Genomic DNA, 21,058 nt, shown 5'->3' with positions numbered 1-21,058 from the left:
ATCACGACCGATGGAGGTTCGGTCTTTATTTCTAAAGAATTCAGAAAATTCTGCGATGACATGGGGATCAAGCTGATCCGATCATCTCCATACTATGCTCAAGCCAACGGGCAAGCTGAAGCGTCTAATCAGAGCCTGATCAAGCTGATCAAGAGGAAGATTGACGAGAACCCTAGGGTTTGGCATGAAACACTGTCAGAAGCTTTGTGGGCCTACCGCATGTCATGCCATGGAGCCATAAAGACTTCGCCTTACCAGCTCGTCTATGGGCAGGAAGCCGTATTGCCTTGGGAAATTACAGCTAGATCAAGACGTGTCACGTTTCAGAATGATCTAACAGCTGAAGAATATGCAGCTTTGATGAGTGACACTATTGAGGATGCAACGGAACTTAGACTTTGGTCGTTGGAGAAGATTAAAGAGAATAAAGCTAGGGTAGCTCGTGCATACAATAAGAAGGTGAGACCAAAGGAGTTTCAAGTTGGTGATCTAGTATGGGAAGCTGTGTTGCCATTAGGAACCAAGGATAAAGCGTATGGTAAATGGTCTCCTAATTGGCACGGTCCATATAAAGTCGTCCAGGCATTGAAGGGTAATGCATACATGTTAGAGCAGCTGGACGGTGCTAAGTTCCCAGTAGCTGTCAATGGTCAACATCTCAAGAAATATTTCCCAAGCATGTGGGATGACCAGTAAATGAAATATGGGGGCCGATTCATGAAATCGGCCAGTAAAAAAATTTTATATACAAATCATAGCCGATGCGCAGACATCGACTTGAGAAATATGGATATCAGTACAGCCGATGCATGGACATCGACTTTAGAATAACGAAAAAGCTGATGTGTAGCCATCGACTCTAGAGGAACAAAACTCAATGGAGCGGATTAACAGATCGGTTTCATGCCAGAGTTCATGGCATCTGAGGTAATTTTCCCGTGGATTTTGCTGAATCTGTGCGTTTGAGACCGGGAGATGGCGTGGACACGAATTGGATCTGTTGACCGTATGAATAGGCAACTGCTATGGCCTTAAAGCATATTTATGGCATAAGCTGATGCCCTTCCATCGGCTCTTTGTGCGTCAACTTCGTTTGACAATCGGCAAAATCGACAAGGAATCAAAATTAATAGAGGAATATTTTTCTTCATTAATAAAGGAGATTTCTTACAAGGAAAGAGCCGATTGCTCAGGGGAGGAAGAACAAAAGAAGGGCCTATTGGCCAATCTGCTACTACTACTAGACCTATACTAGTAGACCCTGCTCTACGGGCCATCGCTGCTTTCGTCGTCGGAGCTCTCGTCGGCGCTGCTGCCGGCGAGCTCCTCGTCGCTGCTCCCATAGCCCTCTATGGGAGCCTCCTCCTCCTCCTCATCGTCGTCGTCATCATCCGATCCGGCGTGGAAGCGCTTCGCCGGCGGATAGTCCTCGAGGGAGGAGTCGTCGTCTTCTTCTTCCTTCCTCTTCGGAGGAAGTGTAGCCATCCCACGAGAACGAGTCATCCTCGCTCGTCGCTTCCAGCTCCCCATCGGTGAGGAACTGAAGGTCGTCGTCGCCACTGGTCAAGGACTTGTCGTCCTCGGACCAGACGTAGGGCTCGTGGTCCTCCTTGTCCCACTCCGATGCGGCCAGGATGTCGTGCGCCGCCAGCGAGCCCCACTCCGGCGTCGGCTCACGAGATGAGGAAGAGTCGGAGAAGACTGACGAGGTGGAGGAGGACGAAGAGGAGAAGGACTGGGAAGAAAGATCCGACGAGGCGGAGGAGGGAGAAGAGGAAGACATGGTTACGGGAGATGGGGAATTTTTTGGGTGCCGATAGCCAGAACAGAGCAAGGGGATGAAGAGGCGAACTGTTCGGCGCGGTTAAATAAAAGGGGATATAGTGGAGATTTAATGCCACAGCAGTTTCCGAGGAAGTGGTGCCCAAAAGAAAAAAAAAAAACAACGGTCAAATCACGCGGAGAAGTTGAGAAGGCAAGGCATCATGATGAAGGATACTGCGACGGTTATGTTCTGCCACGACATGACCCGACGAAGAAAATGCAGAGTGATTTTGGAATTATCAATTCCAAAACCAGGGGGCATGTGTTATCACCAGAATTTGACCGGATCAGAGGTGGGTCGCGATCAAGATTGGGCTTGAAGAAATATACATGAAGAAATACGTGAACCGGCCTTGTATACGAAGTTTGGGCTAGTTTGCCCTTGTATCTGTAAATATAGTAGGATACGTGTCGGTTAGTTAGAATTTGGCTCGTGCACGGTTGGGATTATTCCCACGTTAGAAAGTCTACGGACTATAAATATGTATCTAGGGTTATCAAGAAAAACAACAATCACGTTCATCACAAACCAATCTTGGCGCATCGCCGACCCCTTGTTTCGAGGGTTTCTTCCGGGTAAGCATCATGCTGCATAGATCGCATCGTTTATTCGTTATCCATGCGTTGCTCGTGCTGAAGCCTTGTTGATGGCGAGCAACGTAGTTATCATAGATGTGTTAGGGTTAGCATTGCTTTACCGTGCTATATGTTTTCGTCCATGCAACCCTTAGACGTCTAGCCGTCCTTACACCTTTCTTAGGTGTAAGGGTGGCACCTTGCTTGATCTTTGTTTAATAGATCCGATCCGTTATGATCGCTCCTTGATTCTTCAAGGATTAGTTTAATATCTGCATAGTTAGGCCTTACAAACGGGTTGAAGGATCCAGTAGCACGTAGGGTGTAGTTTGCTAACCCTAGACAAGATGTTCCGGGGATCAACTTAATGTTGGTTTTTAGGCCTTGTCTAGGGTCGGTTTATTATCACCGTGCGTGGCTGCCAGGCTCAATCACGAGTAGGATGTTCCGATTATCGTAAACCCCATACGAGTCATGGGTGGATCGGCTCCTTGAGCCGATTCACGGGACAACCTGAGAGCCGATCGAGGCTCGTATTTAATGTTTACGTGTATGCCATGCAGGAAACTAAGCGAAGCAAATCCATCACCTTCCTGATCAGGTATAGATCAGGTGGCACGCATCTGCACCGGATCGGGACGTGCGTACCAGGAGCTTTGCGGGCCGTCGCTCGGAGGGACCAGGGCCAGCCGCAGCCCTAGGTTGTTCCCGGCTCTTCGTGTTGCCAGCCGTTGCTCGCCGGTGGGTTTCGGACGCCAACACAACCACACCGTTGCCAGAGTCCACCGTATCCACCCGACCGATGCCATGGGGAAGAAATGTTGGTTGTTCCGCAAAACCAAGAACGACCACGATGCTAGCGGCTCGCGGTCCAGCAAGAAGTCGTGGGTCGGGCGGTACGCCCACATCGTGTTCGTGTGGCGCCTCTCGGAGGAAAAACGGCCGGTGCCATGGTCGGCAAACCTCCCTAGAGGAGGCTGGTACCTCAACTCCAGGCGCGTGCCCCCCTTGTGCCACGCGAGGGCCGAGAGCGCCGTGACGAGGTGCGCCGCCGCCAAGCCATCTTGCCGCCCGATCTCCGAGAAGATCCGACGTATGCGCTCAACTACTACAACTGGATCTCGTTCGGGCCGTGGGAGTTCGACGCGCGCCACCGAGCTGCATACCTCGGCGAACTCGACTACTTTGATCGCGAGATTGCGGCGGAAGATTAGGAGAATGACGACGCGGACGAGGACGTCGACGACGAGGACATCTACGCCGCCGAGGCCGAGCGCTGAGACAACGACCACGACGACGACGTGTCAGCGTGGGATCTGGAGACCCAGCCGCCAGACATTAGCGAGAAGGAGACCATTGCCATGGCACTGGTCAATGGCGAGCTCGACAAGCTCAACGAGCTCGCTATGTGGGACGGGCTCGCCATCCAGCTTCACGAGTCGGCGCCCGCGCAAGGGAGGCCGACGACTCCTCCGGCCATGCTGATGCGTTCCAACGATCGTGCGACGGCTGCTGCTCCTTCAACAGCCTGGGATCCGTGGCCACCTTCACCACAGCCTCCTGCGCCGCCGACGGCCTGGCCGTAGTTGCCGCAACCTGCCCTTTCTCGTCCACCGTCGGCGTACCAGCTTCCATAGCCGAAACCAGAGTTCATCGACCTCGTCAGCGACGACAAGCAGTAGCCAATAGCTAGGTTTTAGCGGACCTTTCTGGCATTTTAAAGTATTTTTATGTTTTTTATTAACGTAAATTATGGGTTTATCAAAGAGAAAAAAAATGTGTCGTGCCGCTAGAGCCACCCCTAACGCAATCAAACGTGCAATCAATTCGATCATTTCAACCGACGCAAATAAAAACGACGGGGTCTGTTTTGACATCTAAAATACATGCCCTCTGATTAGAACGAAGTCGGAGGACAAAACTGAAGTCTAGCTTGTGGTGACTCCGAGCGGCGTGACTGCGTGGTTGCAATTGCAACGATCCTACGGCAGCCGACCGCGGCGGACCGGCCGGGACCCGCCGGCCACACGTGTATTGACTACGGCTGTGAGGCGCCAGCCATCCATGGGCCCACCGGCCGCCACCCCGGCTTGCGTTTCCACCTAGCTAGCTTCCCTGACTTCCATGGCGACCGTAGCCAACGCATAAACCCCGTCGGCGTCCGCGTCGGAGTCGGCGTCGCACGTGGTACACGACCGACCTGCGCTCGTCTTCTCGGCGTATTTTTTGGCGGGCAGCCCGGTCTTGTAGAGTCTACGGCTACTGCCTCTACGTGCACGTTTTCTGGATAAGACCGGCCCAGGCTGGCAGGAAGATTGCACAGGGAGCCAGAGTAGAGGACTAGTACGTTTGTGGCGTGAATGTCAACCTCACCCAGCTCAGTTTCTTTTCTCCCACTCTGTTAGAGCATCTCCACCGCCGGCCTTAATCGTCAGCCGGAGCGGTGGCACTACTATATGGGGGCACCGACAGTGCATACTCCATTTGAGGACGCTGTTTCCACACCGGCACCTCCTAAACATAGCTGTGCATTTCTCGGGCGGGCCAGGCCTCGGGCCGGGCCGACCAAAGCCCGATGCAAAAAATATCGACCCAGGCCCGGCCCGGCTCGACCGTCGGGCCAAAAAAATTGGCCCAAGCCCGGGCCATGGAGGAGAAAGCCCGTCGGGCCTCGGGCCGTGCCGCTTCAGTAAAACGCGTAAAACGACGGCCCAGGCCCGGCCCGGCCCAAGCATCGGGCCACAAAATTAGGCCCAAGTCAGGCCCAGAGACATTGTCGGGTCGGGCTTGGCCCGAGAATTTCGGGCCGGGCCGGGCCGGGCTGCCCATGGCTAGGTATGCTCCCAAACGGTGGCCCCCAATTTTTTTCTTTTCTTTTTACAATATTTTAAAACAACATATCAATCACATTTTTTCATAGAATCACATAAATAGAATTAAATTATTCATACAATCAATTAAACAAATAGTACTTAAATTATTCATACAACACAACAAACAAATAGTACTTAAATTATTCGTACAGCCCAACGAACAAATAGTACTTAAATTATTCGTCCATGCAAACAAATAAAAATAAAAATCATGCATTGTTCGCTGCTCCTCTCCTCGCTCACAAATGCGCAGCTAGATCCGCATTCAGCTGTGCATGGACACCTGCATCTCGAATTTCAAACGTGCCGCGAGGTACCGGCGCGCCCGATTCACGCCCTTTACGAAGGGGCCGGCACGGGGTTGCCGGTGATTCTATTGGGCTCCAAAATTGGCCGGCGCCGTTTGGGGTGCACCGGTGCGAGCCCATTTTCGCTCCCGACCCCCAAAATGCTATCGGGGGCGCCGGTGGAGATGCTCTTAGATCACTTCCAGTTGGGACTCTTCGGACCAAAATTCGGCACTAAATAGCTTCAAATTGATGTAAATTAAGGCTTGGCTGGCATATTTTTTCAACGGCGAGCCCAGGAAAATCCTGGTGATACGTCAAATTCAAATGGAACATGACAAAATTCTTTCAAACTTAGCCTAAAATTAGAGATATTTAACAAGAAGGTCTGGTGGCTGGAGGTGCTCTTATAGTTTTCTCCGCTTCTCAGAAGTTAGCCTCCCTTTAGTATATGAATTTGGATCACAATATAACACATCGGCTAGTCTTATGCGTTGTTATCAATGGCATGCTCTCGAAATCCAGCGCTGGCATTCATAGCAACCGCAAACCTGCCATTTATAAGGGTGGCGGCGTTGCCCTACCATTGCCACTATGGCACCATATCGCCCATCTATTTCCTAGAAAGAAGGTTGCGCAAGCACGACCATGGGAAGGGATGGAATTTCATGAAGCCGAAGAACGACCATGATGTAGAGTCGTTGTCGGTGAAGAAGAAGAAGAAGTTGCACATCTGTGTGCCCCTAAAATCGACGTGGCCTCGGCCTTCTACCGTGACCGCATGTAGTGCCATCCGAGGTGGAACGACGTCCATCTCCCACGTGGATAAGGACCTAGCCACCAGAGGGTTCCCATGCCACTAGTGTCGCGGTAAAGCCAGGAGCGGCGGCAGGAGATCGCCCGAAGCTTGTCCCTCCAGCCACTGGACCTCCTTGCCGACCCTGCATATGGCATTAAGACACCATTGTTGGACTCGTTTGGCCATCTCGAATGGATCCGCGGCAGTCGGGGTTTGTCGGTGACGACAAGTACAACTACGCTACTCAACTCGTGTCGGTGAAGGAGGATGAAGAGGAGGAGGAGGCAGAACAACAACCAAAACCTGGGAAAGGAGGAGCGGGACGACACCGATGACTTCGTCGTCTACCTCACGTTGGTCCCGAAGAAAGCCAAGGAGGAGGGCACAATGGACCAACTCCCCCTCATGCCGGAAGGCATGGATGAGGAGGCAGCTCGCCTTGAGGGCCTCGAAGGAGCAGTCATTGCAACAAGCACCGCCTCGCTATGCCGCGACGTTCATACGTTGGCCTGTCCGAGGAGGAGGCCCTAAAGATGGCTATGGATACCTCGCACATGGGACCCATGGCCCGCGACAACCTAGACCTACCCCCGCCTCCATCGATGACATATGCACTGTCGTCCTAGGCGCCCAACTATACTTGGACGGAACAGTCATTGGCAGCATCGGTCGGCCCTTCTCCTCGTTGACTGTCAGCGTCGGGACCAGCTTTTTATGGACGATGCCGAAGATCGTGGACTTCGCAAGACGACCAGTAAAATAGGTCTAGGTTTCGTCCTGTTATTTTTCAATGTTTTTTCTCTTCTTTAATCTATGTAAATTCCCGGTACCTATCAATAAAAATAATTCAATTTGTTTTTACATTGATATAAGAGCATCTCCAGTTGCGTCCCCCCAACCGTCCCCCAAACGACGCCGAATTGATCGTTTGGGGGACGTGTTTCGTTTGTGCCGCGTTTGTGGGACCTCACTCCCCAGCCGCGTCCCCCAAACGCCGCCCCCAAACATTAATATACTCGCTTTTTGTTTTTTTGCATTTTTATTTCAATAAAGAGAAGAAACATTCCACAAACTAATACATAATTGGGAACGTGGTTTACACGAAGACATAGTTTGGAACATGATTTTCCACAAACTAATACATAGTTTGAACCATGGTTGACACAAATATAAAACATTGCAAAATAACTAAACCTAACTAGGCCGAGCATCAAAAGTTTCTTGTGTTCGCTGCCAACAAAGAACACTCGAGGGCACACCTAGTCACCCAAACTGGAAAATCCAGCTGTTGACCATGCCCCTGTTGGTTCTTCCGAGGAAGAACAACCAGAAACCTTCGTGCATATTTTCGCTGCGACGAAACAACACTCATCAGTTGTCGTCCTCCCCGGCGTTGTTGTCGTGGTAGTGTCGGCGGAAACGCGTCTCGTCGAACACCTTGACGCTCATGTCCCTCTCGCCAAAGTAGGAGAAGACGAGCACGAAGCCGGCTTCGAGGTGGTGGTAGCGCGCGAACTTCTCCCAGACAATGTGGAGGTACATCTTGCTGCACGTCATATATCACGTCCACGATCCACCGTCAGCAGCCGCAGGTAGCCTCCCGCAGATGCAGCGTTCCCGGGCACCCGACGCCGGTGATGAAGTCGTCGAAGGTGTCCGGCAGCCTCTGGATGGTGTGTGGGTCGCCCTTGAGGGCGACGAACTCGAATAGCACAGGCCCCTCCTCCTCTTGCATGTCCGACGATAAAGACGACGGCGTCGTAGGTGATTGTGAGCGTGCAGCTCTGCCGCGGCCACGACCACGGCCGCGAGCTCGGCCTCCGCCTCTACCAGACATGGCGTCGATTCTTGAGATGGTGACGGCTAGGGTTGGGGAGAGAGGCGCTAGGATTTGTGTGTGAGAGGGACGATGAGATGCGGCCCTTTTTATAGGCCGTAGGGAGGCGGAGGAGCGGTGACGCTCATTAACGCCGGCATGCAGAGCTAGGCGCGACGATAACTCTGCCATTGCGCCTCTGCGGGAACTGCACCGTCGTGGCGCGCCATAACTTCCGTCACGAGGTAGGCGACGGTTAGGTTAAAATTTAATGTGCCGCTGACGCGTCGGTCCGCCACTACTCGCTTTTCGGTGTGTCCAGCATCTCATGTGTAGCGGGAACGGGATCGGAGCACCGAACACAGTATCGAGCCGGGTCAGACAAAAAATGGCTTTAGGCGTTTTTTTGTCGGCGGGCCCAAATCCCTCTGAAAGATGGTTTGAGCACGTGCCAGGAGATGCTCTAAATGGATAAAAGGTCGATTTTAAGGCGTAGTATTCATTCAGTTGGAGCCAACAGTGGTGACTTCGGCAATTTCAAGATCCCCGCCAGTTCAGTCTTTCGAAGGTAATCATAGGGGTTGGGTGTGCGTTCATGGGGATGTATGCGCGTGTATGTGCTGTGTTTCTCGAAAAAAAATGAACTGACACTTCTCAGGTTCGAAATGCGTCGAGCCTGTTGGAGATTTAGTTTTCTCTAAACTAGAGGGTGTACCGTGTACGTATGGCGTCCTGAAGTCGTGGACTGAATTCAAGAATGGAGCGCATTCTCGATGGAGCAATTGATCGTAGCGTCATTTGATGCTTTTTCCCATTGAACCGAGTTCATGCTAAGAACCAAACATTTCCCTACTAATAAAAAATAAAAATTGTACAGATTCTCATGTTTCTGCCCGTACGGCAACGGTTTCATCATCACCCTCCCCTTGCATGCCGCGTCGACCGGTGCCCAGCTTGCTGCAATCGATCGCATCTTCCTCATCGGTCACGGTCAAGAGTCCTGCAATTCTTGCTCTTTTTCTGCAAGAACTCCGGGAGGGGCAGACGAGGAGGCAGGCAGCTAGCAATGCCCAAAGAAATGTCTTCCGAAATGTGTGACGCCGAACGAAGGACTGAATAGCGTGGCGGATTAGTTGACGTCCCTGGCCGGCGAGAGCTCGAGGATCCGGCCGGAGAGCGCGGAGACGAGCGCCGCCTTGAAGCTGGGGTCCCTGGTGAGCGTCATGGCCATCTGCTCCGCCAGGTTCCTCCGCATCAGCTCCGACGCCGCCGCCGTCTCGCCGCTGAGCGCCGCCGCTTCCTGTTTCGGGTGCTCCTGCTGCTGAGGCTGCGGGTGGTGCAGCGGCGCCGGCGCCTGGGGCGGCTTCGCGGCGGCGGCGTTCTTGGCAGCGTCATGGTGCTGCTGCTGCTGCGCGGGCGGCGGCGCGGTGTGGTTGTGCTCGCCCTCGTAGGTGGCGACGAGGATGGCCTTGTCCTCGGCGCTCCGCTGCACCTTCTTCTTGACGGGGCAGCCGGGGGCGAAGGAGCAGCGGAAGTAGGCGCGGGGGCAGGGGTTGTCCTTGGTGACCTTCTGGCCGTACTTGCGCCACTGGTAGCCGTCCTTGACGGCCAGGCTGAGGTCGGCGGGGTCGGCGTGCACGTAGCTCTTGGACACCACCGGCTTGCACTCCTCCCGGACGCGCTTGCACGGCTCGCCGGACGTGCACTCCGCCTGGTCCGCCGCGGCGAAGCCGTGGTGGTGGTGCTGGTGCGCGTGCGCGTGCGACGGCGGCGAGGGCGTGCCGCCGACGAGGCTGTCCTCGCTCTTGCGCTTCCTGGAAGGGGACACGGAGCCGCCCTCCGACGCGGAGGACGGGTGGTTTGTGTTGTTGCTGCCGCCGTTGGTGTTGGTGTTGGCGTTGGCCTGGGCGGTGGCCAGGTCGGCGAACTGGGCGTGCAGGGCCTCGTACTTGGCGGCCACCTCCCGGAGCATCTCGCCCAGCCGCCGGTTCTCCTCGCTCACCCGCTGCAGCTCAGACTCGAGCACCGCGACCTGGAAACAGAGAGCACGAGTGTTCAGCGCTACTAGCTCGTATTAATCTGGAACACCAGGCAGAACAATATTCTTGCTGCCGCGCGCGTTCTGTGCTGTATGGATGTATGGGTGTCTGTGCCGTGCGTACCTCAGGGTCCTTCTTGGGCGGCAGGAAGCTCTCCTCGACGAGGAGCTTGGGCTTGGCGAGCGCGACCATGGGCGCCGCCGCCTGGTAGTGGTGGTGGTGGTGGCCCATGGGAGGCAGGCCGACGTGCAGGTCGAGGCTGAGGGAAGGCTGGCTGCTGATCCATGGATCCATCGTTTACGCTGTTGGCTGAGCAAGAAACGCCTAGCTCGGTGTATCAGTAGCTGTTCTTCTGGTCAATCTGAAGTCTAGAGAAGAGGAGAGGAGAGGACAGAAGTATTTTCAAGTGAGAGGAGAATGGCTCGGGGAGGAGTCGTTATATAGAGATGCACGTGAACATGTGGTACTAGTGGAGTCGCTCGCTAGGAAGGTCTCGAGGTCGCAGGGGGAGAAAAGGATGAAGACGATGAGTGGGGGCCGGATCACATCGCAACTCACACGCTCGTCGTCTTGTTTCTTGGTCACGGTGGAATAAACAAACGGGGGCTTGTGGAATTGGAGCATGCGGGAGGAAGGAAGGAGAGCGGAGGGTGCGTGCACGCGCGCGAGAGAGAAAGATGGTGATCGCTGACGACTTCACGGCGACGTTTCCTCAGCATCCACAATGTGTAGCCAAAAGTGGTTCTATATTTGATTTTTGGCTTTTGGAACTAGTTCCATACATTGTAGAGGTAGTTCCAAAACCAGAAAAACAGGGAACCGGAGCAAGTAGGTGCTCCGATGCCAAATTTCACTTTTGGCATTTGGAACTAGTTCCCTACATTGTGAGGGTAGTTCCATATTGGCTTTATGTGTTGTTTTAGCTTGATGGTGGGACCCACGTTATAAATATTTGGAACCACTACATTGTGGAGCTGTTGCTATATTTCACACCGAAGCCAAATTCACCATTGTGTCAGATTTAGCAATAGCAACATTGTGGATGCCCTTAGCGATCTGCTTGGGGATCTTTTCAACGGGTGGGTGGGAGACGGGGAGCGGTGGATGTCGGCTGGCTGTGTCTTCGCCGGGTCGGGGGATGATTAAACTGGTGATCGGGTCAAGGAAAATACAATAGCCACATGCCTGCAAGATGCACGGGGAGGAAAAGGGTTCAGCTTGATTGCGATTAGGCTGATGAGAGAAACAGGGGGACACGAAAGATTGCTTGACTCCACTCTTTTGGAGCCTTGTTAGGATTACTTTAGCAGCTCGATTAGGTTTGTGGCTGGCTAACCATTTCTTTATCCACTTCAATTAGTTCAAGCAGCAGTAGTAGACTGGCATCAATTCTTTCCCATTCTGTTTAAAAGAAACTTCTATCTTTTCGGGCTCTTTGATTTATAGGATTTTGATCCTATGGGATTTTTGCTACACTAGTTATTTGATTCATAGGAACATGTTTTATAGGAAATAATCCTATAAATTTTTTGTATTGCAAATCCTATAGAAAATAAACATAAGATCAAAGCGAGTTCATCATTCTATAGGATTCAACTAGTTATGACATAATAATCATATGTTTTTCATGTTCCTATGATTTTCCTATCCCAAACCCTATTTTTTCGTGGGGGGTTCATTCCCCCTCAACCATCTATCTTCTTCTCCCACTTCTTGGAGTGTCGAGCGCTCTTTCCCGTCTGCATCCCCCCCCCCCCCCCCCCTCCTCCCACACACATGTGACACCACTTTATCCAAACATGGGAGGCTGGAGCGGGTTGTACAGTGTAGATGTAGGGTGTAGGACACCCTGCCGGTAGTGGGCTTTATGCCCGGTGGTTGGAGTGGCTCCGGGTCTTGGTCAAGCTAGGGCATGGAAGGAATGGATACCACTTCCTTCAATAAAGTTGTGGCTTCTAGTCACCTCGAGGTGCGCGTGTTCTATGTGGTGTTTCTTCTAGTCGGCAGTGGACGCGAGGGGAGGAGGCGAAGCCATGTGTTGGTTTCTACATCTCTATGGTGGTGCCTGCTGCATCGTCGAGCGGATCGCGCGATGGCCATGATTGCCTCCACATTCTTTGGCCGATAGGGCTGACCTTTGAGACGCCTAAATGGCATTTTAAACAACCTCCGGCGCCAAGGCCACTCTCGAAGCTACTCGTATGAACCTATGTCTTATTGCCGCCAAGTGGCGCGTCCTCAACGGTGTCAACACGGCCGGCGATGGTGGCTCAATCCTGGTGGAGAGGACCCTTGTTGACGTCGTCGACGGTACGCTCACTCTTCGGTGATCTTGAGGCCTTTGAGACCTGGCGGGCGAGAGAGTTCTTGCTCTTTGTTTAGGATTTTTATAATGTCTTCTTCTGAATAAGCTCCTTCCCGCCATATCCTAACTTCAGTGGTGCGTCTAGTTATGTGTTCCACGAATCTCCTCGGATCTAGTCGTTCTCCGTGTTCGTTGGTGTTGTTTCATGTCTGGCTCTTAGGATCTATGGATATCATCTTTGACGATGGTTGTTGCTCTGGTACGTCGGTCCTTTTTGTCTACGACAACCTTTCTCTAACTGCATGGTGTTGGAGGGACGAGGACGACGGTGCACCTTCGACTCATGCTAGTGTTTGTAATCGTTCCTAGGTGGTCTAAAGACCAATTTATATATTTATTGTATTACGTGTTGTTTTCTTTGTACTAATACGGATGATTATCAATATATCTTTTATACACTTTTCTAATAAAAAGCTCTTGGGTGCTTCAAGACTCTTCTCTTGCTTGAAAAATAAAAGTTTTTTCTTCCTGTGATTCTAGGTACTTTTAATAAAAAAGCTTTTGGGTGCTCCAAGACTCTTCCCTTTGTGCTCCGGAGTAATTTTGTTTTCTTTTTTGGCGAGCTCCTACTTTTATTTTATGCGATTCTAGCTGCTTTGCTTTTTTTTTTCTTTTCTGCCGAGCTATTTTCTTTTGCATTGGTTCGCTGCCCCGCTGCCAAAAATCTGACCAAACGTGCCTGCCTTTCCGGAAGAAGACCTCGCCACACGAGTCAATGTCAGAGCATCCCCACTCGTTGGCGCTCCCCACGCCCAAATCCGGCGAAATTTTCGTCCGGATTGGAGGAAGATTTGGCGTGGGGAGGAGTAGTTTCCCAGCCGCGTGCCCAGGCGAAGACGACGATACGAGTTTGAAAAACGGAAACTTGATAAACTTCGGCTAAATTCGGGCAAATATAGACTAAATTTAATGATATTTAGACTAAAACGGGCGGAGTTAATACATAGAGACCGAATTCGACTATATTTCGAATTCGGCTAGGGGAATTCAAATGCTAATTTTAAAACACGGCGCTCTACATGCCCAAACGGCGGTAGAACACCGTGTAGTCGTCGCCGCCGTCGTCGGAGCCGTCGTCCTCGACCTTCGGCACCTTCGGCGGCGCGGCCTGGCGGCTGCTGCCCTGGCCGGCGTCTCCCCACCCCGGGGATGGCTTGTACCATTCGTCGTCCGAGGACTCGAGGTCGACGACGGGGGCAACGACGCCGGATGGAGGCGTCGCAGGACGGCGGTAGCGCGGCGGCGTCGGCGGCGGTTGGAGCGGCGCGCGCGGCGGAGTCGAAGGCGTGCGGCGGCCAGGTCCATCGGCCGCCGCTGCTGCTCCGCCTCCTCGCGCTCCCACTCGCGCACGGACCACGCCAGGGCGGCGTCCTCGGGGAGGGCGTTGTCGGCGGGCACCAGGTCGTTGAGCGACCTGGCGATCGCCTCCGCCACGGCGGCGTCCTCCGCGCGCTTCGCCTCCTCCTCGGCGAGCCTGTTTGCGGCGGCGGCCGCGGCGTCCTCCTTTTTCGCCGCCTTCCTCTTCCGCCCAGGCTAGGAGGGTTGGTCGCGGATGACGAGGGCGCCGCTGCTGCGCCCTCTGGTCGGCGGCGGAGACGCCGGCTCCTTCTTGACGCGCACCGGCGTCGAAGGCGACGTCGCCTCCTCCCTCTTCACCGGCGCCAAGGATGACCTCGGCGCCGATCCGGAAGACGACGAGCTGGCAGCCATGCGCCGTGGCTGCCAGACGTTTCCCCGGCGGCGGCTCGCCGATGCCCTCGATGGAGGGGGCATCGTGAGCACCGGGAAGTTTCCGCCCTCGATGTGATCGAGGACGGCCTCGAGTGTCCGGCTCGGCGCGCTCCACCAACGTCGGCGGCCCACGGCGTTGTTGTGCGGAGGCGGAGGCGGCGGGCCGTCGTAGGAGGCGAGCTCCCACTCCCACCGCCGCAGGAAGTACGAGTTCCACGCCGTGTAGTTGTCGGGGTGGTGGCGTGGCTCGGCGCGCTCCTCATCCGTCAAGGTCATCCGCGCCTCCTCGATGGCGACGTCGAGGGCGTGGCCATGAGGCGGCGGCGGGATTGGTACGCCGCCAGCACTAAGCCGCCACCCGCCGCCGGGAGGCCTCGTGTCCGGCGGGCAGGGGTACCCCGCCTGGTGGAGGAGGTGCCCCTCCCACGCGAGGAGCGACCGGCGGGGGAAGCCGTTGTTGGCTGCGCCGTCGTCGTCGTAGAACGCCATCAGGAGAGTAGAGGGAGAGTGGAGGGAGAGTGGAGCACGGGGTACACCTCGCGGCGAGCGGACCGGCGTATATAGGCGCGACTGGCGCTGGTGATTAATGCCGCGTGGAATGCGACGCGTCCGCGGCGAGCTGACCGGCGGCAGCCTTTAGTGCGCGCGGAAGACGATGCGTGCGCGGAAGACGACGACATTAACTCGCCGCGTGGCCGGCGAATGCAGACCGGCGGCAGGCTTTTAAAGCGCGCGGAAGACGATGCGATGAGGACGACGATTGGTTTCTCTCGCCGACAAGTTGGGGCCACCAGACGCGCGGGAAGTTTCCTCGGTGTTTCCCGCGCTTTCGTTTCGTCCGGACTCCCCGAGCGCTCCCCGGGGTGCCGGGGATGGCGTGGGATCGCCGGATGAATTTAGGCCCAAATCTGGACGAAAACGAGGAACCGGGGGCGCGACTGGGCCAAATTACGCCGTCCGGATGGAAAAAACGTCGTTCGGGGACCTCGTCGGGGAGACGAGTGGAGATGCTCTCACGTCCAGATGAAACGACGTTGTTTACGACGGATTAGGCGTATTAATCAATGATCGGTGCCCCTTTTCTTGACCGACGGCGGCGTCTGCTTCGCTTCGAGAACTAACTGTCGAGGAATTTCCTTGTGTATAGTTGATCACTTGATCTAGAGACCTACGTAGACCTCTTATTTTTTCGATCGAGATGACGTGTTCGATGATGAATTCAGCCTGGGTCTTGTCTTGGGGTTACTCTCTGTAATAATGGCGGTCGCAGTCTTACACAGACTTCGTATTTTCTTTGTTCTCTGAGATGAGATGACCGACTTGGTATATACTCCATTACTCCGGAGTACTCCGGACTATTGATGAAACGAAGAAATTCAAGCAAGAATGGGCATTTGAGCGTTGTCACGTTAGTGCGGAGAGACTGAGCTGCTGACAGGAACAGAGGAGGAAGAACGGTTAAGCATGACACTCGGACCTAGTTCGTGCCGATAGTTGATTCGCCCAAGTCAGATAGTGCATGCTCCAACAGGAAATTTAGAATGGAGGCCGAGCTACACTTGTTTATTTTCAAACACAAAAAACTCGTATTTAGAATGGATGTCCTAATAAAAACACCTCCTGAAGCTGGTACTGCCATGGCAAAAGATTTAGATCTGTTGCTACCTGATCTTGCATCTGGTGGAGGCATGATCCTCCATGATATTGAAGCAAAAATGGCGGCGGCCGAGGCAGCGGCAGCAACCCCACCCCTGGAGCAAGAGCCGACACCAGCAGGCGCGTCTGCGATAGCGTCTGCTAGTACACCTGCGTCGGCGGCATCGGCATCTGCGTCAGCGACGGACCAAGCACACCGGGCAGAGCACGACGAGGTCGTCGTGATCGACGGGCCTACGTCGACTCGTCACCGAACCCCTTCTTCTAATTTATGTTTAGATTGCGTCACCGGTCTGTAATATGACCGCACGTCCAGTACTTTGATCGCGGCTACTTCGATCACGACAACTGCAACGGAAACGATCTCTTTTGAATGTGAGCATTCTGTTTGGAGACCGCGTTTGAGGGACGCGGATGGGGAGCGACATCCCCCAAACACGGCACGAAGAAAACGCGTCCCCAAACACTCGATCCACCACCGTTTGAGGGGGCATGGGGGGGACACGGCTGGAGAAGCTGTTATGTGCCAAATATAGTGTTTTCTGTGCTTCGTGTGTTTCTAGCCGTTAGGATGGTAACATCACCAAGTTCATGGTGGCAGTTGTAAGCCATTTTTAGCACATAACCAAACGCATTTTACCCTCTAGTTACCGTATTCTTGTGTATACTCGGGTTATCAAACACTGGACTAAAATTGCGGCGAATTTTTTTATTAGAAACTAAACTAAGTGCATAAATAGATCCAGAGTAGGTTTCCACTCATGCGTAAGTGTTAGGGCATCTTCAGCGGCGTAAAGTGACCGGGCCGTCCGCGGAGACGCAAACCTAGCCCAAATATGCGCCAGGTTTGCGTCTCCGCGGACGCTCGGCGGTCGCGGAATCTGTCCGCCTTGGGTGCATCCGGGCCCGGTCGGCAGTGAGTAGGTATGCAAAAGAGTTTTTCATTACTATTGATTGGCCAAAAGGACCATCTTTACAGAGATGGTTAGTCGAGTTAACCTAAAACTACAACGGCCGTACCTACTCGCCGTCGCGCGGCCTACACCGGCCTCGGTTACTCGCAGTCGCGCGCCTACTACTGGCCGCCGGAAGAGCCGGCACCGTCGTCGAAGCGGGAGCGCTTCGCGCACGGCGGCGAACGGACATCTCGTCCTGCCGCCTGCGCCGTTCGAGGGCCTCGGCCAGGGTGCTGTCCCACAGGGCCACCGCCTGGGCCTCCGCCACCTTGGCAGCCGCCGCCTGGGCCTCCTCCTCCTCCGCCGCCGCCTGGACCACCGCCGCGTCCTCGTTTGCCTGGACCGCTGCCACGTCGGCGACGAAGCGGGCCCTGTCCCTAGCCGCCGCCGCCACCGCTTCGTCCCTGTCGGCGATGGCGACCTCCAGCTCGCGGTTCTCCTGCTCGACCCGCGCGGGAGAAGGGCCCCTACGCTGGAGCGAGTCCAGGTCGGAGCACATGAACCCCCGAGCCATGGCCATCACATAGCTGTGGGCTTCCTCCTCCGCCACCCAAGCCTGGCGGCGCTGGGCGTCCCCAGCCAGGGACTCGAAGGACGCGAGCAGAACCCGCTGGTCGCTAGCGCACTCGAAGCGCATGGGCACGGGGGGGGGGGGGGGGGTCGTCGTTCGCGATGTCGTGGATGACGGCGTCGGCCGGAGGGGCCGCGATGGCCGCCCGCGCCTCCGCGAGCTCGGCCCTGGCGTCGGCGAGCTCGGCAATGGCTGTCGTTGCCTATTCAACGGTACCTCGGAGGAGGGATCCTCACGAGGGGGAGAAGAAGTAGGGGCCATAGGGCGGAGTGCAAACGGGACGGTGGTACGTGATTTACCCAGCTTCGGAACACCTGCACGATGACAGGGCCTACTGCTGCTTGTCTGGAATTATCTGGGTGCTTTCGCGTTGTTACAATGAGTTGTGTTTGTGCCTCTAGGGCTCCCGGGATCCGGCTTATAAAGGCGCACGGATCTAGGGTTTACATGGAGAGTCCTAGCCGGATTACAGATTGCCTAACTACGGTACAATGACTTGCCGTGTACGTCAAGGATCCACCTTCCATACACGTCGTACTGGATCCGGGTTTCTTATGGGCCTCCATGGATCCGAGTTCCTCCGAAGGTCGGTGCGGATCCGGCTAACTGATCCTGGGCCGGACTTCATCCTTCACGATCAACAGCAACTGGGCCGCCCGATGGGCCACATGCCACATCACCGTCTATGGGCCACCCGGGCTTGCCGGATCTAGGCACTGTCGATGGTACACTGATACGTCTCCGACGTATCGATAATTTCTTATGTTCCATGCCACATTATTGATGTTATCTACATGTTTTATGCACACTTTATGTCATATTCGTGCATTTTCTGGAACTAACCTATTAACAAGATGCCGAAGTGCCAGTTCCTGTTTTCTGCTGTTTTTGGTTTCAGAAATCCTAGTAACGAAATATTCTCGGAATCGGACGAAATCAACGCCCAAGTTCCTATTTTCACCGGAAGCATCCAGAACACCCGGGAAGGACCAGAGGGGGGGCACTGGGCCCCCAGACCATAGGCCGGCGCGGCCCAGGCCCTGGCCGCGCCGCCCTATGGTGTCGTCGCCCCTTCGACCCTCCTGCGCCGCCTCTTCGCCTATTTAAAGCCCCTGGATCGAAAACCCTAAGAAGTTCGACGAAAACCACAGAAACCTTCCAGAGCCGCCGCCATCGCGAGGCCAAGATCTGGGGGACAGGAGTCTCTATTCCGGCACGCCGCCGGAACGGGGAAGTGCCCCCGGAAGGCTTCTCCATCGACACCGCTGCCATCTCCACCGCCATCTTCATCACCGCTGCTGCTCCCATGAGGAGGGAGTAGTTCTCCATCGAGGCTCGGGGCTGTACCGGTAGCTATGTGGTTCATCTCTCCCATGTACCTCAATACAATAATCTCATGAGCTGCTTTACATGATTGAGATTCATATGAGTTTTGTATCACAATTTATCTATGTGCTACTCTAGCAATGTTATTAAAGTAGTTCTATTCCTCCTGCACGTGTGTAAAGGTGACAGTGTGTGCACCGTGTTAGTACTTGGTTTATGCTATGATCATGATCTCTTGTAGATTGCGAAGTTAACTATTGCTATGATAATATTGATGTGATCTATTCCTCCTACATATGCATGAAGGTGACAGTGTGCATGCTATGTTAGTACTTGGTTTAGTCTTTTGATCTATCTTACACTATAAGGTTACTTAAATATGAACAAATTGTGGAGCTTGTTAACTCCGGCATTGAGGGTTCGTGTAATCCTACGCAATGCGTTCATCATCCAACAAGAGTGTAGAGTATGCATTTATCTGTTCTGTTATGTGATCAATGTTGAGAGTGTCCACTAGTGAAAGTCTGATCCCTAGGCCTTGTTCCTAAATACTGCTGCAAGCATTACTGCTTGTTTACTGTTTCACTGTGTTACTACTGCTGCAATACCACCACCATCAACTACACGCCCGCAAGCTATTTTCTGGCACCGTTGCTACTGCTCATATATATTCATACCACCTGTATTTCACTATCTCTTCGCCGAACTAGTGCACCTATTAGGTGTGTTGGGGACACAAGAGACTTCTTGCTTTGTGGTTGCAGGGTTGCATGAGAGGGATATCTTTGACCTCTTCCTCCCTGAGTTCGATAAACCTTGGGTGATCCACTTAAGGGAAAACTTGCTGCTGTTCTACAAACCTCTGCTCTTGGAGGCCCAACACTGTCTACAGGAAAGGAGGGGGAACGTAGACATCAAGCTATTTTCTGGCGCCGTTGCCGGGGACCAGAAAGCTACACAACAGGGATTTCCTCCCTCGTCAACCTCGCGCCAGTCCTGGACAGTATCAAGTATTTTCTGGCGCCGTTGCCGGGGAGGAAAGGTAAAAGGTACTCACACTCCGGACCTCGGCTACCAAGCTATTTTCCGGCGCCGTAAGTACTCAAAGCTATTTCCTTTAGATCCTGCAATTGCAACTTTTTGTTTCTTGTTTACACTAGTAAGGCATAATGGACAACAATGAGCTTTTTACTCTATTTCCTGATTTAAGACATGGATGGTTTGATCCGAAAATTAAAAAACCCATGGAACATATTAGTATGAACACTTTGAATACCATTGTTGCTAATGATATGGAAAATTCTAAGCTTGGGGAAGCTGGTTTTGATGAGCATGATATTTTTAGTCCCCCAAGAATTGAGGAGAAAATTTTCTTTGATGATACTTTGCCTCCTATTTATGATGATTATAATGATAGTAGTCTTTTGGTACCACCTGTTATGGAGGATAAATTTGATTATGATTACAATATGCCTCCTATATTTGATGATAGCTACTTTGTTAAATTTGCTCCCACTATTACTAATAAAATTGATTATGCTTATGTGAAGAGTAATAATTTTATGCATGAGACTCATGATAAGAATGCTTTATGTGATAGTTATATTGTTGAGTTTGCTCATGTTGCTACTGAAAGTTATTATGAGAGAGGAAAATATGGTTGTAGAAATTTTCATGTTACTAAAACACCTCTCTATGTGCTGAAATTTTTGAAGCTATACTTGTTTTATCTTCCTATGCTTGTCACTTTGCTCTTCATGAACTTGTTTATTTACAAGATTCCTATGCATAGGAAGCATGTTAGACTTAAATGTGTTTTGAATTTGCCTCTTGATGCTCTCTTTTGCTTCAAATACTATTTCTTGCGAGTGCATCATTAAAACTGCTGAGCCCATCTTAATGGCTATAAAGAAAGAACTTCTTGGGAGATAACCCATGTGTTATTTTGCTACAGTACTTTGTTTTATATTTGTGTCTTGGAAGTTGTTTACTACTGTAGCAACCTCTCCTTATCTTAGTTTTGTGTTTTGTTGTGCCAAGTTAAGCCGTTGATAGAAAAGTAAGTACTAGATTTGGATTACTGCGCAGTTCCAGATTTCTTTGCTGTCACGAATCTGGGTCTACCTCCCTTTAGGTAGCTCAGAAAATTAAGCCAATTTACGTGCATGATCCTCAGATATGTACGCAACTTTCATTCAATTTGGGCATTTTCATTTGAGCAAGTCTGGTGCCATTTTAA

The 21,058-nt window shown here is 52.9% G+C and overlaps 1 protein-coding gene across 1 annotated transcript; it reads right to left on the bottom strand.

Annotated features, from left to right (window-relative positions):
* Positions 1-8,964: 8,964 nt before the first annotated feature.
* LOC127308096 (WRKY transcription factor WRKY71) lies at positions 8,965-10,692 on the bottom strand. Its single transcript, XM_051338866.2, has 2 exons — positions 10,338-10,692; positions 8,965-10,207 (listed from the first exon to the last, which is right to left on the bottom strand). The coding sequence occupies exons 1-2, from the start codon at positions 10,506-10,508 to the stop codon at positions 9,305-9,307; spliced, it is 1,074 nt and encodes a 357-aa protein (XP_051194826.1). The 5' UTR covers positions 10,509-10,692; the 3' UTR covers positions 8,965-9,304.
* Between the last annotated feature and the right edge of the window lie 10,366 nt (positions 10,693-21,058).

Source organism: Lolium perenne, chromosome 6, assembly GCF_019359855.2.
Source record: "Lolium perenne isolate Kyuss_39 chromosome 6, Kyuss_2.0, whole genome shotgun sequence".
NCBI classification, from domain to species: domain Eukaryota; kingdom Viridiplantae; phylum Streptophyta; class Magnoliopsida; order Poales; family Poaceae; genus Lolium; species Lolium perenne.
This window is presented reverse-complemented; position numbering and strand designations above follow the sequence as displayed.